General features: G+C 43.0%; 1 protein-coding gene across 3 annotated transcripts in view; it reads right to left on the minus strand.

The window, feature by feature from the left end:
• The window catches only part of ACAD9 (acyl-CoA dehydrogenase family member 9), a 23,636-nt gene extending 7,674 nt beyond the window's left edge, over positions 1-15,962 (minus strand). The window contains exons 1-12 of one of the 3 annotated variants that reach the window (XM_071755455.1): positions 15,754-15,962; positions 14,430-14,523; positions 11,807-11,908; positions 8,208-8,314; positions 6,741-6,841; positions 4,948-5,026; positions 3,899-4,073; positions 3,251-3,324; positions 1,814-1,889; positions 1,154-1,224; positions 690-809; positions 56-184 (exon numbers count right to left, since the gene is read on the minus strand). In XM_071755455.1, the coding sequence (XP_071611556.1) occupies positions 56-184; positions 690-809; positions 1,154-1,224; positions 1,814-1,889; positions 3,251-3,324; positions 3,899-4,073; positions 4,948-5,026; positions 6,741-6,841; positions 8,208-8,314; positions 11,807-11,908; positions 14,430-14,523; positions 15,754-15,918 (1,293 nt within the window). In that variant the 5' untranslated portion in view covers positions 15,919-15,962. Of the gene's footprint in view, positions 1-55; positions 185-689; positions 810-1,153; positions 1,225-1,813; positions 1,890-3,250; positions 3,325-3,898; positions 4,074-4,947; positions 5,027-6,740; positions 6,842-8,207; positions 8,315-11,806; positions 11,909-14,429; positions 14,931-15,753 lie in introns of all 3 variants that reach the window. The other 2 variants (XM_071755457.1, XM_071755456.1) reach the window with 2 other exon arrangements.
• Positions 15,963-22,420: the final 6,458 nt, after the last annotated feature.

Below are 22,420 nucleotides of genomic sequence, written 5' to 3' on the forward strand. Positions count from 1 at the left end.
GCTGACCCGGTGTGAGTGGGAATGTCAGAACTGAATGTAAAAGCAGAATACTTGCCTCAAAAATCAGGAGTATCCTGGTGTCCCGGAGGAAGCGCTCGTAGGGATAATCCTTCATGTAGCCCAGGCCCCCCAGGATCTGCAGGGCTTCACTCACACAAACCCAGGCCCCTTCAGAGCTGAACACCTGTGTGGGACAGTGTGTCAGGGCCAGGTGACACAGCACAGCTACAGCCACACAGCTCTGCTGGGGCTGACTGACGCTGGGGGGGTGGTTTGTACTGCTGCTGCAACACTCCAGAGCTGCCCTGAAACGGTGTCCCCAGGCTCAGGGTGACACCTGGGGGGCTCAGGTGTCCCAGGGGGCACAGAGGCACTTTTGCCAGGCTGGGATCACAGCTGCATTTTTTATGTTGGTACCACCTAAGGCTGCATAAAACCAGAACTGAGGAGGCCCACAATGCTCCAGACCTGCTGCCTGCAGTTTTTATTTCATGTGGTGACAAAGTCTCAATCTGAGCTAATCAAGAGCAGGTGGGAAAGCAGCAAACATTGGTGTCTGTTTCCATCCAGCTGAGGGTGTCACACCCTCTCTCTGAACACAACACCTGAGCCCCTCAGCAGCCTGGGTGCCCACTGGGGAGCAGTGTTGGCCCCGGGTCAAAGCCAGGAGGGAGTTTTCCATACATCACCTTGACCATGGCAGCCTCCACGGAGCAGTCGGGGAAGCCTGGCCTGTCCATCATGCCTGCAGTCAGGTAGGCCATGCTCTCCATCACGTACGCCTTCACTGCCATCAGGCTGAACTTCTCCTGAGGGGCAGCAAGGGAGGAGCCCTACAGTGACTCAGGTGCAAAGCCCCCCAGGAAAGCCTGAAGCTTATGGGCACAAATGTGGTTTTTATGTGTTTAATATATTACCTAATATTAACAAAAAACATAACTGCACAGCAATTTTTTTAAATTTTAGAAAAATCTAATAAAAAGCCACATTCATTTTCTTTATTATTTATAAGTCGAGACACTTAAAAAATAGTTTGTACTAAATTTACACCAAGTTTATACCTCTAGCAATTTCTTGATGTCAGTTCAGATGAAAGAATGCAGTCAACACAAAGCCCAGAGACTTAAGATACTTAGGTGTGTATTTTAATTACCTGTATTAGTCCAAAATCGCTCAGCTTCTTATCAAATTGCTTCCTGGTACAGGCATACTCTGCTGTCATCTCTGTAAAAACAACAACAGCAAACCCTGTGACCACCGTGACAGATCTGCTGAGAGTGGCTGTGACACTGACCTGCCCACAGCCAACCCCTGGCTGCTTCTGGAGCAGCTCCTGGAGAAAGCCCCACAATGGGGCTGTGGATCAACCCTGGAGCAGTGCCAGGGGCTTCTTTACAAGAAGTTGAGCCCTTAGGCAAGGCATTCAGTGCTGATGAGCCACTTCAGAGGGATTTCTGTTACTATTTTGGGTAATTATTGGTAGAAACCTATTTTATTACTTATTGCTGTGTATAAGCTCTGAGCTGGGTAATCAAGTGGGAGGTTTCATGGGAGATTACACCTTCAAAGCCAGTAGTATATAGGCTGTTATCTCCATAGGAACACCTTACCTCAGAAGAATTCAAGAGGAACAATAACTTCCCACTATAAGAACTGACAAAACTTCAGTGTTTAAGCACTAAACAGGCTTTTAATAAAAATTTAAAGTGAAAATATGGAAGTCAGAGCACGTTAGGCCTGGCCATGGAGCCTCACGGTGCTGACTGCACCCTCTGCGTGGCACCCAGCAAACCACAGCACCCAGGTCACCCACCTATCAATTTCTTGATCATCCCAGCAGATGCACTGCCCATGCTGAACCTGCCACTGTTCAAGATATTCATGGCAACCTGTGAAGAAAGGGAATGGGTTTCAGGCACAAGGGTTGCTGACACAAACTTGGCCTCAGGCCACGTCAGGTGGTTCAGGTTTCCCTGGATTTCAGTCATCAGCTCCTGCCCTGGGTCACTGCCCTCAGAGGGGCAGCACAGCACTCAGCACCCCAGCAGCCATGCTGCAAACCCAGGCTTTTTGTGCTACATCCACTGTTGTGCCTGACACAGTTTTCAGATACTGATGATCCAAGTGACTGGAAAGAAACCCTCTACTGGCAGAACACGTACAAAAATGTATTTATCTACAACTGGACAGACAACACGCAAACAGCAGCACTGCTGAGGTTTATCAGATCAACAACAACAACAGAATATTGTTTCATGTGTGTACACAGCAGCCAAATACAAAAATGTTCCCTGCAGCTGCCCTGCAATGGATGCTTTCCTGCCTTTCAGCAACAAAGCAAAGGGAATGAGAACAAAAGGTAAAGAAATTAAATAAAGATCAAAACCATAGATTTTGAATCTGCTATTATTCTTAACATAAGACACAGGTGACAATTCAAAGGCTGTCAGGAATTTTAGGAAGAAGTCATCATGCCTACATATTAATTTGTGATAATTATCTGAAAAAATAAAAACCATAAAAATAATCTCTTAATGTTTGCTACACTAAAGACAATTGTTTCATTCAGCATTTAGATCTGGAGTTGCCTGCTAGAGAGGGACTAAAAAACTGTAGCAGGACCATTAAGAACAGTTTTGTCATTCCACACCAGACTCCTGGAGAAAGATTCCAACAGCCCAGTGACCTGCAGGATCCTTCCTGGTGTCCCACTCCTCTGATGCAAGGAGGAGCATCCAGTGCCAGGGGAGCCTTGCAGTGCACTCCTCCCATTCCTGTGCTGGGCAATGATCTATCCCAGGAAAACCACCTGACAGCCACCAGACCTTGGAGAGGATCTGCACTCCCTGGAACCACTTCCTGCCATGCTCATTTCTTTCCCTTCATACAAAGTCCCCAGGTCTGGCTGGAGCAAAGAGCAGCAGATGTTTCCCTGATACAATTCAGAAGTTAGAAGTTCCTCCTTTTTCTGAAGGGAACAGTGTCCTATGGAAATCATCAAAAAGCCAGAGAGCAGAGCTTGGAGGAGACAGCTGAGAGCAGGGCAGGCTGGAGCACCGTGCCAGGGAAACTGAGACCAAGTGGGTAAGGAGAAGCCCAACCAACAGGATTGAGTCTGGCAATGCTCAAACTTCCAGGAGGGAAACTGCAGCACAAGGGTGCACACAAAGACTCCTCCAGGCTTTTAAAATAAATCTTAAACAATCTTAAATATCAGGCTTTTAAAAGTCAAATATTTGTGACTACTTACCTTAAATCCCCCTCCTACTTCTCCAATTACATTCTCTATAGGCACTTTGGTGTTTTCAAAATGTACTTCACAGGCTGAAACACAGAGTTCACAGCTGCTGAACTATTATGTAGAAATATTTAAAAGACATTCAGAAACATAATTGGCTCTTCTTTAACAGGAAGTAGGGTTTTCCTTGTGCATTGTCTGTGACACAATTACACACACATTGCCAAAGAAGTCAGAGTTTGGGAAGACTTAAGGTGACATCAATTATCAAAATATAATTACCATTCTTTGTGTAAGCAGACAACTACAGTTTTGTCTCTATTTTAAGGCACTGATACAGCAGTCAAGGCCAAATGATAGCTGCTGAAAAACTATAATCAGCAGTAAGCTTAAGAAAAGCCTCTGAAAACTTAATTCTAGATTGAAACGAGTTGGTTACTGGATCTCCTGAGCAATTTTTTTCCCTGCATACTTAGCCAGAAGTGTGCATTGTGCAGAGCTGCACAACTGGGATTGCTGGGTCCTGCATTAGGAAGGGCTCACAGGTAAAGAAGCATGAAACTTCCACTGTTTTATGGAATTAATCTCTCTGAATTCAGATGATCCAAACAAATGAAAATATTAAAACCCTTTCTGTTAACAATTTTAAGTGATTCTTACTATTGGATCCTCGAATGCCCAATTTATCCTCAGGCTTCCCATGGGTGACTCCCCCAAAATCCCGCTCTACAATGAAAGCTGTGATTTTGTCTTTTACTTTTCCATCTTTATCCACAACCTCTGTCCTGGCAAATACTGTGAAAATATCAGCCAGGCCTCCGTTTGATATCCACACCTGTTTAGGGAGAGGAAAAATGCATAAGAAATAGGTTTGTTCTGATCTTGTGAGCACTGTACTTCAGTGTTTTGTAACAGACCAGCAGAGAACTGAGTGGTGAAAAATTGATGCTTCTTCCCTTAAAATTTTAATGAGTGTTCTGCTGCTGGTGAGCACACTGCCAAGAACACTGGCCACAGAATGGTAAGCTCAGAGCAATTATAAACTAAGTTGCAATACACAGATTTGAATCAAAATCTGTGGTGCATTTTCACAACAGCTTCTGTGTCCTGCTGCTCCTGGCACCTGAGGGGAAAATAGACTGGAGACACATTTGGTCCAAAATAATTTAAACTCTGATGAGAAATCCTGTGAACCAGACCACACAGGTACAGCCTCTCCCACAGCTGGGTCTCTGCACGTGACAGGCAAATCTATCACCAGCCAGGGATCAAGCCTGCTGTCTATCAAATGTTGTTGAATCCAGTGCATTTCTGCATTTACTCCAGATTGCATTCTGCCACTGTGTCTGCTGGGAGAAATGTTCCAGGCAGCCCTATTTCCAATTCACTGTTAAGTTTTATTTCAAAAATAGCCACAACATCTGAAATAAAGAATGAAAAGAGGGGAAAAAATGGGTTTAGGGTTTTTTTTGCCTCCAGTGCCACAAAAAGGACCAATTAAGTAATGCTCCCTGAAACTTTTTTTGTTGTCTGTGGCCCTAAAGCAGCATGGGCTGTGTTTTGGAGATGGTCCCTCTTGGAAACCTCAAGATTCTGATGCAGCTGCCAGGGCAGCCTCTTACTTAGCACTGAAACCCTGCAGAGCACAGAGAGGCTTTCTAGGAACTTGTACCCACAGCCTGTCCTGTTCCCAGTCTGTGAGTGGATACCTTGGAGCCATTTAGTAGGAAGTATTTCCCATCTTCACTGAGGGTTGCTCTTGTCTGGATGGACGCAGCATCACTTCCACTAAAAGCCAAGCAAGTTATTAATGTTTAAAAAAATAGCATGCTTTAAAAAACAAAACTACATCTTTTCCCCTCTTCCCATAGTTGAAAAAATAAATCCTTAAAGCTGCATTAAGTAGTAATATAAAAATGTGATTTCTTAACAAGGAAACACTAGATTCAACAGCTCTAAAGAAGTCTCCTGCTATGGAAGTTACCTGCAGACATTTCTGCTGATTAACACATCAGTTTTACACCTGACCACAGTGTTCAGAATGCCAGAGAAACACCTTTCTAGAGCTACACATTGAGCTATGTAAATGTACAAACAATCTGTCAGCCTAAAACACAATCAAGTTTAAAAGGTCTAAGTTGTTTCTCAAAAATTCCTGTCTTAGTTTTACATTCTACATCAAAAAAACAACAGAAATGAAAAATACCTGTGTGACAGTCTCAACTGATGAGCACTTGGGCACATCAAAGCTTTTTTACAGGAGCAAAGCCAGCAATCAAAGGTTTATGTTCAGTGATTCAAAGTTCATGCCACCTCTCCAATCACCCCCTCACTACATCATTTACAAGCACATCACCTCCCCCTTGAAAGAAGTTTCCTTTTCCACAAATTAAAATGCCACAATGTCCCACTGCAGCTTTCAGCACTTCAGCAGGGTTGTTCCTGAACTTCAGTTCTAAATATGATTGTTCTGTGAGCTAGAACAGGGGTCTCTAGGAGGACTGAAGTTACTAAGAGGAGCAATCTTTCTAAATACTGCTGGGCTAATAAAGATGTCAGACCTTCAGAGCTTGGTTTGCCCTTGTTTTTTTCTTGTGTGTAACTTCCCAGTCCCATCCATGGATCACTTGGTTAAAGTATCTGCAATTTTAAATTTTACCTGCAAGTGGGACAGCTTTTAGAGGGTCAAATAAAAATCATTAATCATTAATGGCTGGGAAGTAGCTACCTCAGAGCAATGTGAAAATCAGCAGCTAAATCAGCTGCTCTTTGCAAATCATTCTAGCAGGAAAGAATCCAGAGAAGAAGCTTCAAACAACAGCTCCCTGCAGGCAAGCAAGATTCAACTTCAAATACTGAACTGCTCTCAGTTTTTTAATCAGCTGCTTTTATAATCCCCTGCTACACCAGCTGCCTGTATGGTTTTAAGAAAACTGTAACTCTCCTGCATTAACAGAATTGCCAATAGTGGCAACAGTCAGTGAGTAAACTCAATAAATGTAACCTGATCTTTGAAATGAAGCTGCTGCTACAAACATCCCTGTGATAAACACTGAAAGAAAGACTTTCTTTCTTTTTTTCTTTTTTATTTTCTCTCTCTTTTTTTTTTTTTTTTTTCTTATTTTTGGTAGCTCCTTCAATACAACTTTGCAGAAGAACTGAAAGCCCCCTAGGAGAGTCCCAGCACAGCAGTTCTATCAGCACAGTGTCCTTTCTATTTGTATTCAGTAATGGCAGAAATTAAGTGGATGAGTTCCTGGGATGGTAACAACCATGGGAACTGCCACCAGCAGCATCCTGAGGAATGATGAATGATCTGACATGTACCTATTGGGTAAAAATAAATTAAAATTCAACTTATGTACTGAAGCCAAAGGCACCAAATAATAAAGATATATACTAACCAAACAGACATGGTAATGAAGATCAAAGTAATAAAAAAACACAAAACATTTGGGTGTTTTGGTGCTTTCTGAAGCTTTTATGCTTATAAAACCAGTACCTTCCAGGTTCAGTGAGACAAAAGGCTGCAATATGCTCCCCAGATGCCAGTCTAGGCAGGTACTTTGCTTTCTGCTCATCAGTGCCAGCAATGAGGATTCCCTGAAGAAACAACAGAAAATTTTTCAGCATCACCCTGTGTAAAAAGCACTGAAGCTGAAAAGCTTTCACCAGGTTCTGGAAGCCTAATTTGCAACTTCTATGGCATAATAAGAGAAAGTTTAACAAACAAAGGACATTATTATTTACCAGCAATTAAAATGTGTCAAAATTGCCATCACACAGATATTCAAATGCCCCAGGGAAGCAGCTTAGTGTTAATCCTGCCTTCCAGGGTAGGCTTTGCTGCATTTATGCTGGAGGTAAAGGCTTAACTGCTGCTCTGAACAGCACTGAGATGTGTCTGCCTTCATCTGTCACACCTCCCTGACTGTCACTGTCATTTTATTTAATAAGCCAAAAAGCAGCAATTTCAAAGCTCCTAGTCAGGGAACAGAACACCAGGTTTACTTAGGTTTCCAAGTATTACATTAAAAGGGGATTCAACAACCTGTTGTGAGAGTGCACTTATATTAATCATCTCTATTCTTTTGTACAGCAGGTTTCTTAAAAGGGCAAAAAATATAAAAATACAAGCTAAATAATCAGTGGCTAAATAGCTAAAATAGTTACTCAAGAAAATGAGGATTAACCCCACCTGACCCAAAGTGGTGACAGCCTGAGTGACAGTCTGAGTGACAGTTGTTATGTCTCACACTACACTTAGCAGCTCAGCTCCACGAGCCCTGTTCTGCAGATGGCAGAAATTTAAGTATGGCAAGGAATAAACACGTATTTTTAACTAGCATTGTCTGCTCAATCCCACAAAGAATTTCTTATTCTAATGAGCTGACTGCTATTTCAAACTCCAGTCTACCTCCATAACATGCACTAAAAGGCAGATACCTATGGCTAAACTATGCAGAAAATGAGTTTAAAATTCACATACTTGGTGGAACAAGGAAGTTGGGTAGGTTTTTCTTCTCCAGCCTCCCCCAGGAGGCTGCCTCATTCAGCTAGAAAAAGTTGCCCCTTCCTGAATTCTCTGCATGGCTGTGCTACCTCACAATAATTTTAGCCCCTGTGGTATTTTACGTATTTCAATATTTATTCTAGCTATTTTTATCACATTCACCGATTTAAAAAAAAAACTTGGGATAATTTAAAGTAATTTTTTCTAGGAGTTACTATCCCAGTGCTTCCTGGACTATTACTTTTCTTGTGTACATCATGTTCAGTCTCAGTGCTGCATGAAAGCCTCACACCAAGCCACAGGGTGCTGGGAAGAGCCAGACTGATGTCAGGATGTTCTACCTGACTTGTGCTCCACAGGGAAGTCTTATTTGTTACACTCCACATTTAAATAAACTCCACATCACCTTTTCTATGCAAACTGTACAGACCTACTGGACACAAAAGAGAGGATTACCTTTAGCCCAATGGCTTGATGAGCTGCCAGAGTCACTGCAATGGAGCCATCTAAAGAGGTGATTTCTCCCAAACGTGCATACATGGTGTTTGACAGACCAAGCCCCCCTGGAACAAACCATGAGTTTTACTCTAAGCAGAAACCTTACAATTGCACTTCCCCCTCTTCAAGTACTGAACCATCAAGAATATAAAACTGTTACTGGGGAGCCTCTTAGTACAGGCTGGGTGTATCCACAAACAAGTACCACATGGCTGCAGCTGTGCCAGAGGAACCCATTTTGAAAACAGCAACTTTTTAATAATCATGAGTTGTGCTGAATTCAGTTCTGTTCAGAGAGCAGATGTGTTTGTGTTCACACACACGTGCACACACAGCAAGTACAGCATCATCCATCAGATGGTAGAAAAGCAGCTTCCTTAAACCACTCTGCCTGTGAAAATGGTAAAAGATTTGATAGAAAACTGCTCTAGTCTGAATCTCTCTGCTTACAGAATAAATAAAATATATTTTTGGTGGCATTTCCATGCTCTGATACAAAGGCAGATAATGAACCTGCATCTGTGGTGGCATCACAGTGACCAGCAGCAGAGCAGAGGATGAGCCAGGCAACAGAACTGCCACAAAATAGTTCCCAAAGAGGCTTCCAAACTGCTACTAAAGGAGGGTAAAATACAATGTTTCAAAAATGTCACTAATAAAAACCTGCCAATATATCAAAAAAACAAATGTGACACGAGTACACTCTTTTGAGAGGAATTTTGTGATTTGCAAATACAGAGGTTACTTGAAGAACACAACAGGAGAAATGAAAGCTGCATCTGTGTGAGTCTAACATTCAAGGTTTTTATGTTGTAAGGACTAAAGTCTTGACACCTGTAACTTGAGAATATTTTATACATTACTGCTGAATACACAACTTCATCTCATCAAGATAATATTTTGTCCAGGTTAATAATTTTGGGACAGCAGTGTAAGTCAGGAAAATGAATATTCTACTTCAGCAGATGTCTCAACACTCCAACTGTGAGCTGACCACTGAATCAACACAGGTCTCCCCAACACCATCAGTTCACACCACTGCCTCTCACACCCTTCTCTGTCACTGCATGCTGACACAAAACCAAGCTCCCACTCCCCCTATCTATACCCACTCTTCATTCTTTTCCCCTTTCTAAGAGATGAGGGCTCAGGATTTGGGTTGGAGACTGCTGATGATGTGCAGAGTAATTACAGGTTAAGGACAGCCATGATTCCATATTTACATGAGCTTCATTTTTCCCATTGATGTCCTGCACTCCAGTGCTACTGGCAAATACACCACTGTTACAAACCAGTATGAAAAGTTTCTTGAAGAAGATGAACAAAGTGTAGCTAGAAGCAGCAGATGAGTACATTAAGGCACTTGAATGTGTCTAGAGGAGGGCAGCAAAGCTGGTGAAAGGGCTGGAAACAATGTTCTCTGAGGAGCAGCCAAGGACTCAGGGTTTTCCTAGTTTGGAGAGAAGGAGGCTGAGGGGTGACCTCACGGCTCTGCAGCTTCCTGAGGAGAGGAAGTGGAGAGGGAGGTGCTGAGATCCTCTCCCTGGGATTCAGGGATAGGACTAGGAATGGTTTAAGACTGCACCAGGGGCTGTTTAGACTGGGCATTAGGAAGCATTTCTTCACCAAGAGGGTGGTCCCAGGCCTGTCAGTGTTGAAGAGGCATTTGCACAACATGCTTAAACTTCTGGTAAGCCCTGAACTGGTCAGGCAGTTGGACTACATGGTAGGGCCCTTCCTACTCAACTGCATTTTGTGCAGTGCTGTTCCATGGGGTGCATGCAGCATGTGTAGCTGAGGAGTTTTAAAACATGACAAGCACGGCCAACAAAAATACAGCAGGGTTAAATTACAAAAAAAAGGGAAATAACCTTGCTAGGAGCACACTATTTATGATGCAGAACACAGGAACTTGCTTATAAACAAGGTGATTGCTTTCCATCTTCTGTTTTTTATGCAGCTTACAAGACAACTGGATTACCATTTTCTAAAAGAAGGGTTTCTACAAGCAACCCTTCACAGAGTGCAAGGTGAGAAAGCTTTCTTCCACAAGCTTCAAAATAATACAAGATCAAAACAACAGGAGCACTTTATTAACTCAAGTGTGTTCTCTATGTCAAAAAAGCTGCCTTTTAGAAATCAGGAACTTATTTCTAATTAATCAACAGGACATTACACTCCCAACTTCATGATGCTTCCTAATGCCTTGCTCTGAGTTCTATCCTCAGCTCTCTGCTCCCAACACCTCCCTTCAGTGGACACCCATCTCTCTTCTTTCAATTACTTCTTAACCCCTAAATACCTCCCTCCTCCACCTGGGTGCTTTGTCCAGATCTTTCTCCTCCCCAGACACTATCAGGAAGAGAAAAAAAGATCTTGCAAGCTTTTTTTTTGTACTCTCAGATCTCCCTGCCCACTTCTGAACAACCAAGAAAAGTATTTCATAGCATTTCTAATGCATTTCAAACCCATTATTTAACAATTAATTTATCAATAGAGATCACATGTTGTTGTACATGCAAGTTGTTCACCAGACTTTAGTGAATTTCTAAAGAAACATTTTAATCAAAGAACTGAAAGTAGTGCAGACCAGCAACACTAATTATGTTGCCTAACACAATAAACAAAAAATGCTACAAAACCCCAGGGTATTACTTTAACAGCAAATAAACACTGAGGTATGTCCCTGGCTTTATATAGTATTATTTTAATCATTGAAAAAAAAAAAAAGTTTCACACAATTCTCTTTAAAAATTAAGAATCTTTTCCACTTTTCCATCTTCTGCAGATGGTCAAACAGTTTTGTCTTCCTCTGAGTTGTTCTCATTAAAGTAACTATCTCTCATAACAGACACTAGATGATGGAAGGATCTAATTTCTGTATAAATTTCATGTAAAATAATAATTTCAGTCCTAATTTTTATTTTATGCATACGAATAAGAGCACCATTTTCTTGAAAATTTCTTTTCAAGTTCAAGGGTTAATCCACCAAGAAGCTAACATCTCTGATCTCAACTGGCACCATAATGTCCTTTAAGACATCAACTTTTTGTTCAGTATTGAATAGGAAAGATTTTAAACAACAGCTGTACATTTTTAATGAGCAGACATTACACTGCTGGAAGGTCAAACCTGGTCCCATCTGCCAATGGCAGGTGACAGCTCCCACTGATCAGCTCTGTCAGACATCATAGTTTGGACCCAACAGAATTTTAGAAGCCAAAGGCAAGGACTGCAAGTCCCACAGAATGCTAAGTGACCACTGCATCCAACACAATACAAAGGAAAATGCTCTGCCACAAGGAATTCACACCATCTAAAATCAGTTATCCACCTTAGGTGCCCAGGGCAAGAGTGTGCAGAGCCCCCCACACAGCCAACAGGCATTCTGGGGGCCCTACACCTCTTTTTTTAGCTAGGGGGAAGCCTTAGCTCCTGATTTAAACTTCCACATCAAAGGCCCACACATGGAATAGTACAGACACATTTTCAAGACCCCAAAAATGCATTCATTAATATAGACCACTGGGTTATTCTTTTGTGATCATTTACTCACCATATTCCTCTGGAATCTGCATGCCAAAGAGACCCAGGTCCTTCAGTCCTTTTAGAGTTTCAGGTGGGATTTTTCCATCTCGATCAATCTTCTTAGAGTCCACTACAAATAGAGAAGGTTTTATAATTTAAAACTTTGTTCATGCAGAAGGAGTCTCTGAGGCTGCAGCAGACTCAAATCAGAGCCCAGGTCACTGCAGCAGTGACATCTCTACCCCAACCATGAGCCTGAGAGCCCAGCTCTGAAAAACTGAAAAAACTCAGAGAAAAAGGGGCTGCTGGCTGGGGTCTGTCTGCCACAGCCTCCTCACTGCAAAGGCAAAACCTGCCAGTTTGAGTCTTTTGATGACACTAACACAGGGAATCCTAACCTGTGCAGTGGGATGTTTCAGTTCTGTTTCTGGAGACCAATGCCCCACTAAACAGCCCACTTTATTACACCATCAAAGTCACAACACAGAACCAACCAGAAGGGCCCAAAAATATGGATTATGGCTGTAAAATCAACATATATAGGAAAACAAAACTTGAAGTGGGAAAAATCCAGGGTTTATTTCACTTTCTCAAACATTTCTATGTGTACAGACTGTGCCTGTGCATGCCAGAAGACTCCATGACTGGAATAAGCAAAGGATTTCCAGTACTTTCTAGCTGAACTATGCCTAGGTCACCATCAAAAGAAACAGCAAACAACAAAGGCACATAAATGAATTAATTACAAAAATCTTGTTCTCAAGAGCTATTCAGATTCTTGGGGGATTACAAGAGCTGTTCTGTCCTGTGACAGTGCAAATACACAAGAATCATATTAAGCAGCTCAGGAAGGCTGTAAGCTGCAGCAAAAGGCACACATGGATCTTTCCAAAAAGTAAGCAAGAACAAGCAATTCATTCTAAAAAAGACATTTCATTGCCCACACTGATTTTTTTAGCTCCAGAGTGTGACATATGTATTTGTGGTATGGCATCAGCTGCTCCGGGGGGAGAAAGAGTGGAGTTTTCTCTCTTCCTCCCTTATGCCCATACTGACCCATCTGTGGTGTTTGGGCATTGTCAGGATGTACAGTGACTCTGTTGAGATGAGTTTCCTCACCCACTCCCAACCCTATCAAGTTTCTAACTGTTTAGGGCTGCTTTCCTGTTTTTACCACACCCCCAAGCTACCCTCAACAACTAAACAGAAACAGTTGTGAATCCTAAAAATGATGAACAATTTCTAGGTTCAGTGATATATTGATATTATTGGACATTTTTATTCCTCTCTTAAATATCAAGCTTTTTACTCAGCAAATGATGTTCCCCAACTGGGCAAAGAATTAAAAAAAGGTAATCTCCATAAATTCTTAATTTACTGTCCCCGTCCAACATTACAATTTTATAGTTAAAATAATGTGCATCTCAAACAATCACAGGCTGCTTCAAACTCCTGCAGTGTCTGGCAACCTCAGCCCTGTGTCTTTGTCAGCAGGAAACCTGAGACAATACTGTTTAACTGGCTCAGAACTTGCTGTCTCTAAAAATCAATTTTCTGCAATAGTTCTAAAATTACCTTACCTACTGTACCAGGAGGAGCACCCTGCAACCTAGCAGGAATGCACAAGGCCAATGCAGCTTCTCCCAAATAAAATCACTACTCTAATGCTGAAAAAGCAGAAATGCTTTTCATTCCTCATAGCTTCTCATCATTTATGAATATCTCTGCTGAATCATAGAATCCTAGAATTGGCTGGGTTGGAAGGGACCTCAGAGCTCATCAAGTCCAACCCTTGCTCCACTCCCCCCGTGGTTCCCAGCCCATGGCACTGAGTGCCACATCCAGGCTCTTTTGAAATATCTCCAGGGATGGAGAATCCACCCCTTCCCTGGGCAGCCCATTCCAATGGCTGAGCACCCTCTCCAGAAAGAAATTCTCTCTAATGTCCAACCTAAACCTCCCCTGGCACAACTTGAGACCTCTTGTGCCCTCTTGTCTTGCTGAGAGTTGCCTGGGAAAAGAGCCCAACCCCCCCCTGGCTCCAACCTCCTTTCAGGGAGTTGTAGAGAGTGATGAGGTCTCCCCTGAGCCTCCTCTTCTCCAGCCTCAACACCCCCAGCTCCCTCAGCCTCTCCTCATAGGATCTGTGCTGGATCCCTTCACCAGCCCAGTTGCCTCCTTTGGGCCTGCTCCAGGACTTCAATCTCCTTCCTGAGCTGAGGGGCCCAGAACTGGACACAGTTGTTTTTTTTTTTTTGTTTGTTTGTTTTTTTTTCTAAACCCAGTTTAGTACACTAGGACAGTTTGAAAGTTACAGAAAAACCCCACAATATATAAAGTGGTAAATAGTATTATTGACAGGAGCTCAAAGAGATTTCATATTCCACCTCTTTCCCACAATTCTTTCACCTCTTGGTTTTGTTCTATTTATTTTTAATGTTTTTAAGATCTACTTCTTGTCATCGGAGTCCAAATACTCCATATAAAAAAAGCCATAACTGCACATATCTCTAGAATCAGCAGCACTGTATGACAGGCAATAAATGCATATGAAAACTTAAATATTTAAAGTACAATAATCTTGTTCAACTGCTACAGTTAAATCACAGCCATCACTACATCACCCACACGAATACAAAAGTAAAAACTACCTTCTTCATTGAAGAATTTTTCTACAGGTCCCACAAACTGAGTGATCTCCTGTAGCTCTTCATTGGTAATTTCTGGATAAGGAAAAACTTCTTCCTAAAACAAGAGGCCAATTTTTACTTTTTTTAAAAAAAAAACATCAGTCATGCAACTGAAATAAAATTTCAAGTGGCTCAGCTAACAGATGCTGTCCCCTGGAAACCCACAGCACACTGCACAGATGAGACCCATATTGCTCCTTATCACCACACTGGTATTTTGGTCATAACCTGGAAACAGCATGACCTGAGGGGGCTGCATACATAAATAACCCCAAGCACCTAACACAACAAGTAAAAGACTACATGAAATGAGTGCTTCCAATTTGTATCATCTTTGCTCTTTGAAACAGAAGAGTCTACTGCCCAAACAGAACTCTTCAGGATTTAGTCTGAAGAATCATGACAGCTCCCAAAAGTCAGGATCCAGTAAAAGCAATATTGTTTCAGAAAGTTGTATTGAATCTGAGAGGAAAAAAAAAAAAAAAGGCATGAATGAATATTTAATGTGAAGAAGTCTGAACAAGACTAACTGTTGCAACACTTTGCTTGATAAGATCTGTTTTGGGAGACTTTATTGTTCAATTTATTTCAGTGGATTCAAGTCATTCCTCGTTTCAATTTATTTTACCCTGTAATCTCTGACAAATGCATACTCCAAACCTTGGATTAAGGAGGGCTATTTTAATGCAGTGTTATACCTCACATTTGTAACTTCTTTACCCAGTGCTATGTCAAGACACAACGAGAGCTTCAATCTTTCCTATAACAAACTAAGCAAAAGTTTCCATCACGTCTCTTCCGTGAACAGAGGATGAACTGACTTAAGTTTTGAAGAATTTAGCTGATCACTGCCCAGACCCAATGTCAAGAGGCACCTGTGTGTCTGTAGGGAACCTGCTGGGCTTGCAGGCACAGGTGACTGCGGTTTAAATCAGCCCTCAGACGCTGCTTCTTCAGCAATCATAATTAACACCATCCACGCTGTGTGTGCTCAGGTGCAAATGGGTCAATTTACCGAACCAGCTTCAGCTGTGGGGCCAGCGGACACACCCGAGAGCATCACCCCAACACCAGAGCTGCAGCTCCGACCCGCCTCGCCTTCTCCCCCCGGGACAGGCCCCTCATTTCCCCGCAGCAGGGCCGGACACCCTCCCGACCCCCATGCTGCCCCGGGTACCAGTCCCTGGGGGGGCCCAGCCCGGCCCGGCCCGATGCCTCCTCGGTGCCGCCTCAGCCTTGGCTCGCGCTCCCCTCAGGAGCCGCCCTCCCCTCACGGGCCTCTCACCTTCCGCAGCGCGCCCAGGAACAGCTCCTTGGCGAAAGCATGGCGCTGCACGGCGGTGCGCAGGCGGCGGGCGACGTTGCGGGGCAGGGGTGCGTTGCGGGTCAGGGGGGTGCTGCGGGGCAAGGCGGTGGCGGAGCGCAGGCCCCGCAGCAGGATCCCGCTCATGGCCGCCGCTCCCCTCACCGCCGGGCGGGAGACGCCTCCCCTTCCCGTCAGCCCCCGCGGCGGGGCGGGGCTGCAGCTCCTTGGGCGGGAACCGCCCCGTCCCGGCACCTCAGCGCCCTCAGCACTCGCAGTGCGGGAAACGACCAAGGAGCGGGGGCTTAGGGACTGTCTAGGGCTGCGGGGACCTGTCCCGGGCTGCGGCGCGGGGCAGGGCAGCACACGCTGCTGTTAAAGAGCTGCGGCCGCGGGTCCTTAGCACCGGAGCCCCGCCAACCGGACCCAACCTGCTCCCTGCGGGTGTCCGCCTACAGCCACCGCCCGACCCCCACTTTGCTGCCTCTGCACCTCCCTGGGTGCCCAGGTGCCAAACCAAACCCAACCAAGTCACTGCTGTGACCCGAGGTTAATCTGTGCTGCTCTGGGGAGGTTCAGCTTTGCATCTCTCTCCCCATCTCTCCTCTGTCGTGCCTTTGCTTTTGTTTAATTAAGCAGCTTTTGTTTAATTAAAAACAAACAAACAAACAAAACAAAAAAAACCCAAGTAAAACCCAAGCCAACTCGGTCTCCTCCAGAGGGAAACGTGGTGAGGAAATGCAGAGGGCTGCCCCAGAGGTCAGCACCCAGCACAGGTTCTCACCAGGGCCGGGCAGGGCTCACTGACACAGAGGGACTTGATGAGTATGGAACTTCATTTACACAAGGGTAGAATTAAGTTAGTTTGAAATACTTCTTTCAAGTCCTTTATAGGCTGTCTTTAATTTTAAGGATGACTGTGTCCTGCTGCCCTCTTTTTGTTCTGTGAAGAGGCTTTCAGAATGGCAGGGATCTAACACAATGGTATTTAACAGAGGAGCAAGTACTGAAGGTAAACACAGGCCGAATGAGCTGATTTACTTTGCTTCCTTACTTGCTTATTTACTTAAGAGTTATAAAATGCAAACCCTTTAAATCCTGCAGTCCAAACACATTCCCATTTTGGTTGCCTCTCAGGCACTGTATTGCAGCTTGGGAAGAGGAAAGGACCAGGGCCAGGAGAGAGGAAAAGAAAAGCTCACTGACCTCCAGCTCAAGCAGCTTTGCTCACAGGTTGGTTTTTTTTTTTTTTTGCATTTATTTATGTTTTCACATTATGGGAATGCTCAGCACTGTCAGAGCCCTGTGCACACTGACCAGGCAGGATGGAGCCAAAGGCATCAGCCAAGCAGGTAGTGCTGCACATCTGGGAGGAGCTGAGGAACATTTCACTCCTTGGTTGGTGAGTCCAAACACAGGTGGAACTGAGGAAACAAACCTGTCTTAACCAGGAAGGTTTTCTTGTGCACAGACTCCTTGATCCCATGAATTATAACTATTAGTTGGGGATGACAAATTAGTTGTCATTTTTTGACACACTCTCAAAGGGCAAGTTTTTGATGATCTGTACCAACGACTTGTCTTTGTATGAAACATGGATACCTTATTTATAAGAGAAAAACCAGCCCCCTTTGCAGCCCTTTGATAGGATAGGATAAAATAATTGATAAGGGCAATGGATAGGAAAGGCTACCTGCAGGACCCTGCTTCTCCCCAAGATCTCAACACTGCCACAGTTTCCTGGTTACAGGAATACAGGAGTATCAGCTACCAAACCTGACCCTGACTACATCTCCATATGTGCAGTTCTGGTTAGAACTGCCCAACTTCTTTTAGTTCTGAAAGGTGGAAAAGCAAGAGGTGATGCCTAATCCTATCAGAGAGGAAAAGAAAAAATAGCAGAGTGGGTGATGCCACACCAGTGCCATGACCTAGGTCTGTACAGACATCCTCCAGGAGGTCAGGAGAAGAACTGTGGGTCCAGTGAGCTGCTCCCCAGGCTCCACATGCTAAGGACACAAGTGCTAAGGTGGAGGCCACCCTCTGCTGAGACAAGTCAGACTGGTTCTGGTCATGCAAATGAGGGTGATCTGGCAACTTTGAAGAAAGAATAAACACAGGAAAAAACGGCTTGAAGAAAATGATCTAAAAAGTGAGAACAAGGCTAGAGAGTTGGGAAACAGCAGAAAAAAGATGCCTCATCAGGAAGTTTAAAAGAACTGAAACAGCAGCCAGCAAGCCCCACCCTGTGTCTTCATTCACTAACCATGAGAATGGCATATCCTGAAGAGACACCTGATTTTTTATCCAGTTGCAGAATGAATCACAGTGGATGACAGCACAGCCACAGCACAAAACTACAAGCAGGCTATCACTTGCATATACAGAATCCTCTCTGTTTCTGCACTGACACAAATGGCATCACACCATTTATTTTGTCCCATATGTGCAACTCTCCCTGATGTAGTAAGTACAGCTGAAAGCACACTGCAGGCAGCTGCAATTCTCTGCACTCTCCACTACACTTAATTCCACCATTCTGACCTATAAACAGCATCAAACAGCACAGCATAATGTGCTGCTAAAAAAAAAGAATCTTTTTTACCTTCTGCTTCAGCAACATGCCCAACCTTTTTCTTCCTCCACTTTTATTTACAGCTCACCTTGCTGTCTCTACCACTCAGCTTTTCATCCTTTAGGTTCAAATAATTTCAGCTTCCTGTGACATTGCTGGGCCACTCTCCACTGCCTTCCTGGACCACCTTATCTCTCAGCTGTTACAGAGCTCTTCATAACTCAGTTTCTAATCAATCATGACTGCCACAGTGATGCCCATTTCTGTCTATTCCACGTGGAATTGTTTTCCTGAGGAGGAATTAATACAAAAGAGATACAGATCAGGAAACGGGCTGCTTAAAAAAAATGGTATTCAGTTTTTGATAATATTTAGCTCCTTGTGACAAGGATACTTTATTTACTGAAAAGGCACCAGAATAGGTCTAAATTGCTTTATAAAAATATTCACCAGTCTCTGCAGCACTTCCAGGAAAACAGATACAATTCCTTTAGTAGCTTCTCTTCCCTTCATGCAATTGTTTTCTCCTTTTCAATCAGACAGATGGTAGGAAAGTTGTGCACTTGAAATTCATCATTGTCTTCCCTGTGGGTATGTGATGATGTGCTTCTTGCATCATTTCTCCTGACTGAATATTTTTTTTAAAAGTTGGCTTACAAATTAGATCTTGGGAAAGGTGAGAGCAGGAACTGGTATTTCCACTTCAGCTCCTGGTTACATGCTGTGGAAGCAGTGTAATGTGTGTGAAACACAGATGTTAACATGGTCACCATAAACACAGCTGTCCAAGCCAGTGTGCACCCAGATTTGCTGGAATGTGGCTATCCCAAAAAATACCTGAAAAAAGATACAGATACATATTGTTACTGAAAAGGATTGTTCACAGCTTTAGGTGACAACTACGGGCAAATTGTCAATTAGCTCTGTCATGTTAGATTAAAAGGAAGCCCCCCAAAAAATCTTTTATTTTAAAAAGTATTTTATTTTCTAAAGCATTTTATTTCAAGTAATTTATTTCAAATAACAGGTCATTATTTTTTCTTTGCAGCCAAATAAGCTTTTATTTTTTCATGAGAGAAAAAACAGGCCAAGCATTGTATTGAAATTAAATGCAATTCTTGCTTTGTGAAGGAGATGACAACCTAAGCTCTCTGTCCAAGAAGCAGGCTGTTACTGTACAGTTGCAGATGATGAGCAGCAAACCAGGCTGGGTAGGATGGGGTTTGTATTGCACTCAGCTGACAGTGGGGAGAGGACAAAGACTTTGCAGTAAATGCATAAAGCCCATCTCAGCAGTGATAATGAATACCACAGGTCAAGAGCCTCTTTGCCAAAATAGATTTTATACTCAGATGGTTGAGAGCAGGGGAGGACCTGCATGCTCTCAGGATCATTTTATTAATGTTTTTTTCAGGCTAATAAATTGCTTCATCCCAGATTAGGCATCTGTTTCTCCTCTCTCACATATGGAAAAAGAAACAGATGACCTAAAATGCAAGTGCTTTTTCACCAGCTTTTGTTCAAGTTATTTCAAATCCACACTGTAAGATTTTCCAGGCTGCCTCCCCCTGTGATTCACTGCTAATACACAGACACCTTTTCTGCATGAAGCTACGTTGGCATTTTCCAAGTACATTAGCAGGGTCATGAAATACTCAAATAGTCCAGAAATCTGAACGCTGCAGTTGCAGGAAAAAAAATGGAAAGGGTAGAAACAAAGTCTCTTCCACCTTTAGGTATAAAATATACATGCAAGCAATTTTGAAAATTTACAGACTGCTATAGCAGAAAAGTTAGCACGTGATCAAATGGATTTTAAAAAACTGCTGAAATGCTGTGAAAATTCAGGGCTATAAACACTTAGGATGCTTAAAGTCTGACTTAAAATGCTCAGTACACATTTCTCAATCGGCCAGAAAATGTTAAATTCTTGTCACTGCACTTCAACCCTCAAATTCTGAAGAACAATGGAAGTCTCTCAAACTCTGGCCAGTGTGGCTCATTAGAGAAAAGCCATTTTTGGAGCCTGAGGTAATGGCTGAGGCAGAAGCAGAAACACAGGATCACCAGGAAGATGGAAAAGACAATATGTAGGGTGAATCATTCAACAAAAATGTTCTTCTCTGTTGTTGGGAGATGGATAGAGAGGAGTATTAGCCAGTAAAATGAAAATAATAATCAGTCAAGAGCATGTGGTGAGCTTATGGAAAACACTCGGGGGGGTGGGGTTGCAGCCCAGTGCCTGAGTGCAGTCCTGCCAACACGTTCAGCATCAGCTGAGGCTTCTCCCCCCCAGCACCCTGTCTGCTCCCCTCTGCTCCAAAGGCACAGGGCTCCTGCTTCTCCTGCTCCTCAGCCTGCCCTGCACCTGCTGCCCAGGGAGCACGGGGCTCTGCAGCCTCAGGAATGATGTTCCTCTCCAAGGATCAGGCACAATGGGGAGGCTGCACATACCCAGGCCAGATGGATGTAAATGAGATGAAACTCCACGTCTGAAAGTCAAGACTGTTTCCACATTTAAAAAAACCCTAATGGCAATGATTAAATTAATTAATTTCCTGCTTTGGTTCATTGTGATACTTAATGGCTGAGTAACAGCCTCCAGACCCAGAACACCTGCACAGTCCTTGCTTTTTGCATTTTTTCTAGCGGGGAAAAAAAAAAAGAAAAAAAAAAAAAAGCAGCCAATTTCTATGTCAAACATTTGCTGATGTATTATTTTGTAAAAGAAATGAGGAGCTGCAGAAAGCACCTTTCACTATGCATGTACAGCACTTAATTTGTTTTAGAATGAATTTACACTATTCATCTTATTAAGGACAGATTATTTCTTCTTTGCTCACCATATATCCCTGTTTACATCACTATGTCTAAATACAAAGAGATAAATGAAAGCTGCAGCTGTGTATGTCATTATAGAACAGAGCTGACAGAATGGGTGTGTGATTTGTCTGAGCTGGCTGTGTCCTGTAAACCAGGATGCTAATTTCACATCTCAGTTATTGCAAAAAAGATAAATAAAGGGGATTTTTTCCATAACATTTTATGCCTTAAAAATATGTATTTATAGACATGGTAAAACTAATAGATCTAACCAGTTGAAGCAAGGGATGGTTTCAAGTCAGCACCCCCCCCACAGCTTTCATTTAAGTCTTATTTAGCTGAGGAAGTACCTTCAAGCAGAGACCTTAATTTAAGCATTTCCTAACATTCTTGATCAGTCTCATCCTACAGTGGATTTAGTCTCCCCAAGAAACACAGGATTTGGCTTTAATTATTAAAATAACAGGAAACAAAAAGAAAGTCTATTTAAATCACATAAATTAAAGCACTTCCCCCTCATTTGTGTATTTTTAGATATTTCTACCAAGGTAGCTGTGCTATGGCCACTTCTAGGAACTTTGGCAGCAAAGCAGCAGCAGTCCCTAGGAGGTTAATACATTGGCTAAAACCCCAGGCTGCTTCCTTTTGAAGCACAGTGCAGCTCTGATACCAATAATATTTATGATGGGATGTTACTGTCAGTCCATTGCTCATCTTATGCAAATACCTTTGTCAGTACAGACACCTGATTTATCACACAACCCTAACAGCATCATCACCCTGATATCCTCTGACAGCTTGAATGACTGCAGGAAAACCCCTAGAAATTGGCTTGATGTTTCAAACTCAGCCTAAAAAGCTGAGGGATAAAGCAACAGTGGATGGAAGATATTCTGGACCTGCAACACCAGGGCCTGCCATACTGTGCAAGAAATTGAAAAATAATAAAGGCTCCCAAATCTTCCTTGTGCACAGGTTGTAGCTGATGAATAAATCATCACATAACTATTTTATGTACTCCAAATAAATGCTATTACCCTCCTCCTTATGAAACTCCTGAATTAAAATCAACCACTAAGGCTGTCTGGAAAAAAGTAGTTAAATAGCATAAATGATATTTTTAAGTCAACAAAAACCTGAAGGGAGATACGGATGAACCATTCAGCAGTAAAAAATTCAGCAGTAAAATATGCAAAGTTCTTCAGTTCATTTTTCTGTCACTTCAATATTGCATTTCTTTATTTCAATCAA

This window comes from Heliangelus exortis, chromosome 12, assembly GCF_036169615.1.
Source record: "Heliangelus exortis chromosome 12, bHelExo1.hap1, whole genome shotgun sequence".
NCBI lineage: Eukaryota > Metazoa > Chordata > Aves > Apodiformes > Trochilidae > Heliangelus > Heliangelus exortis.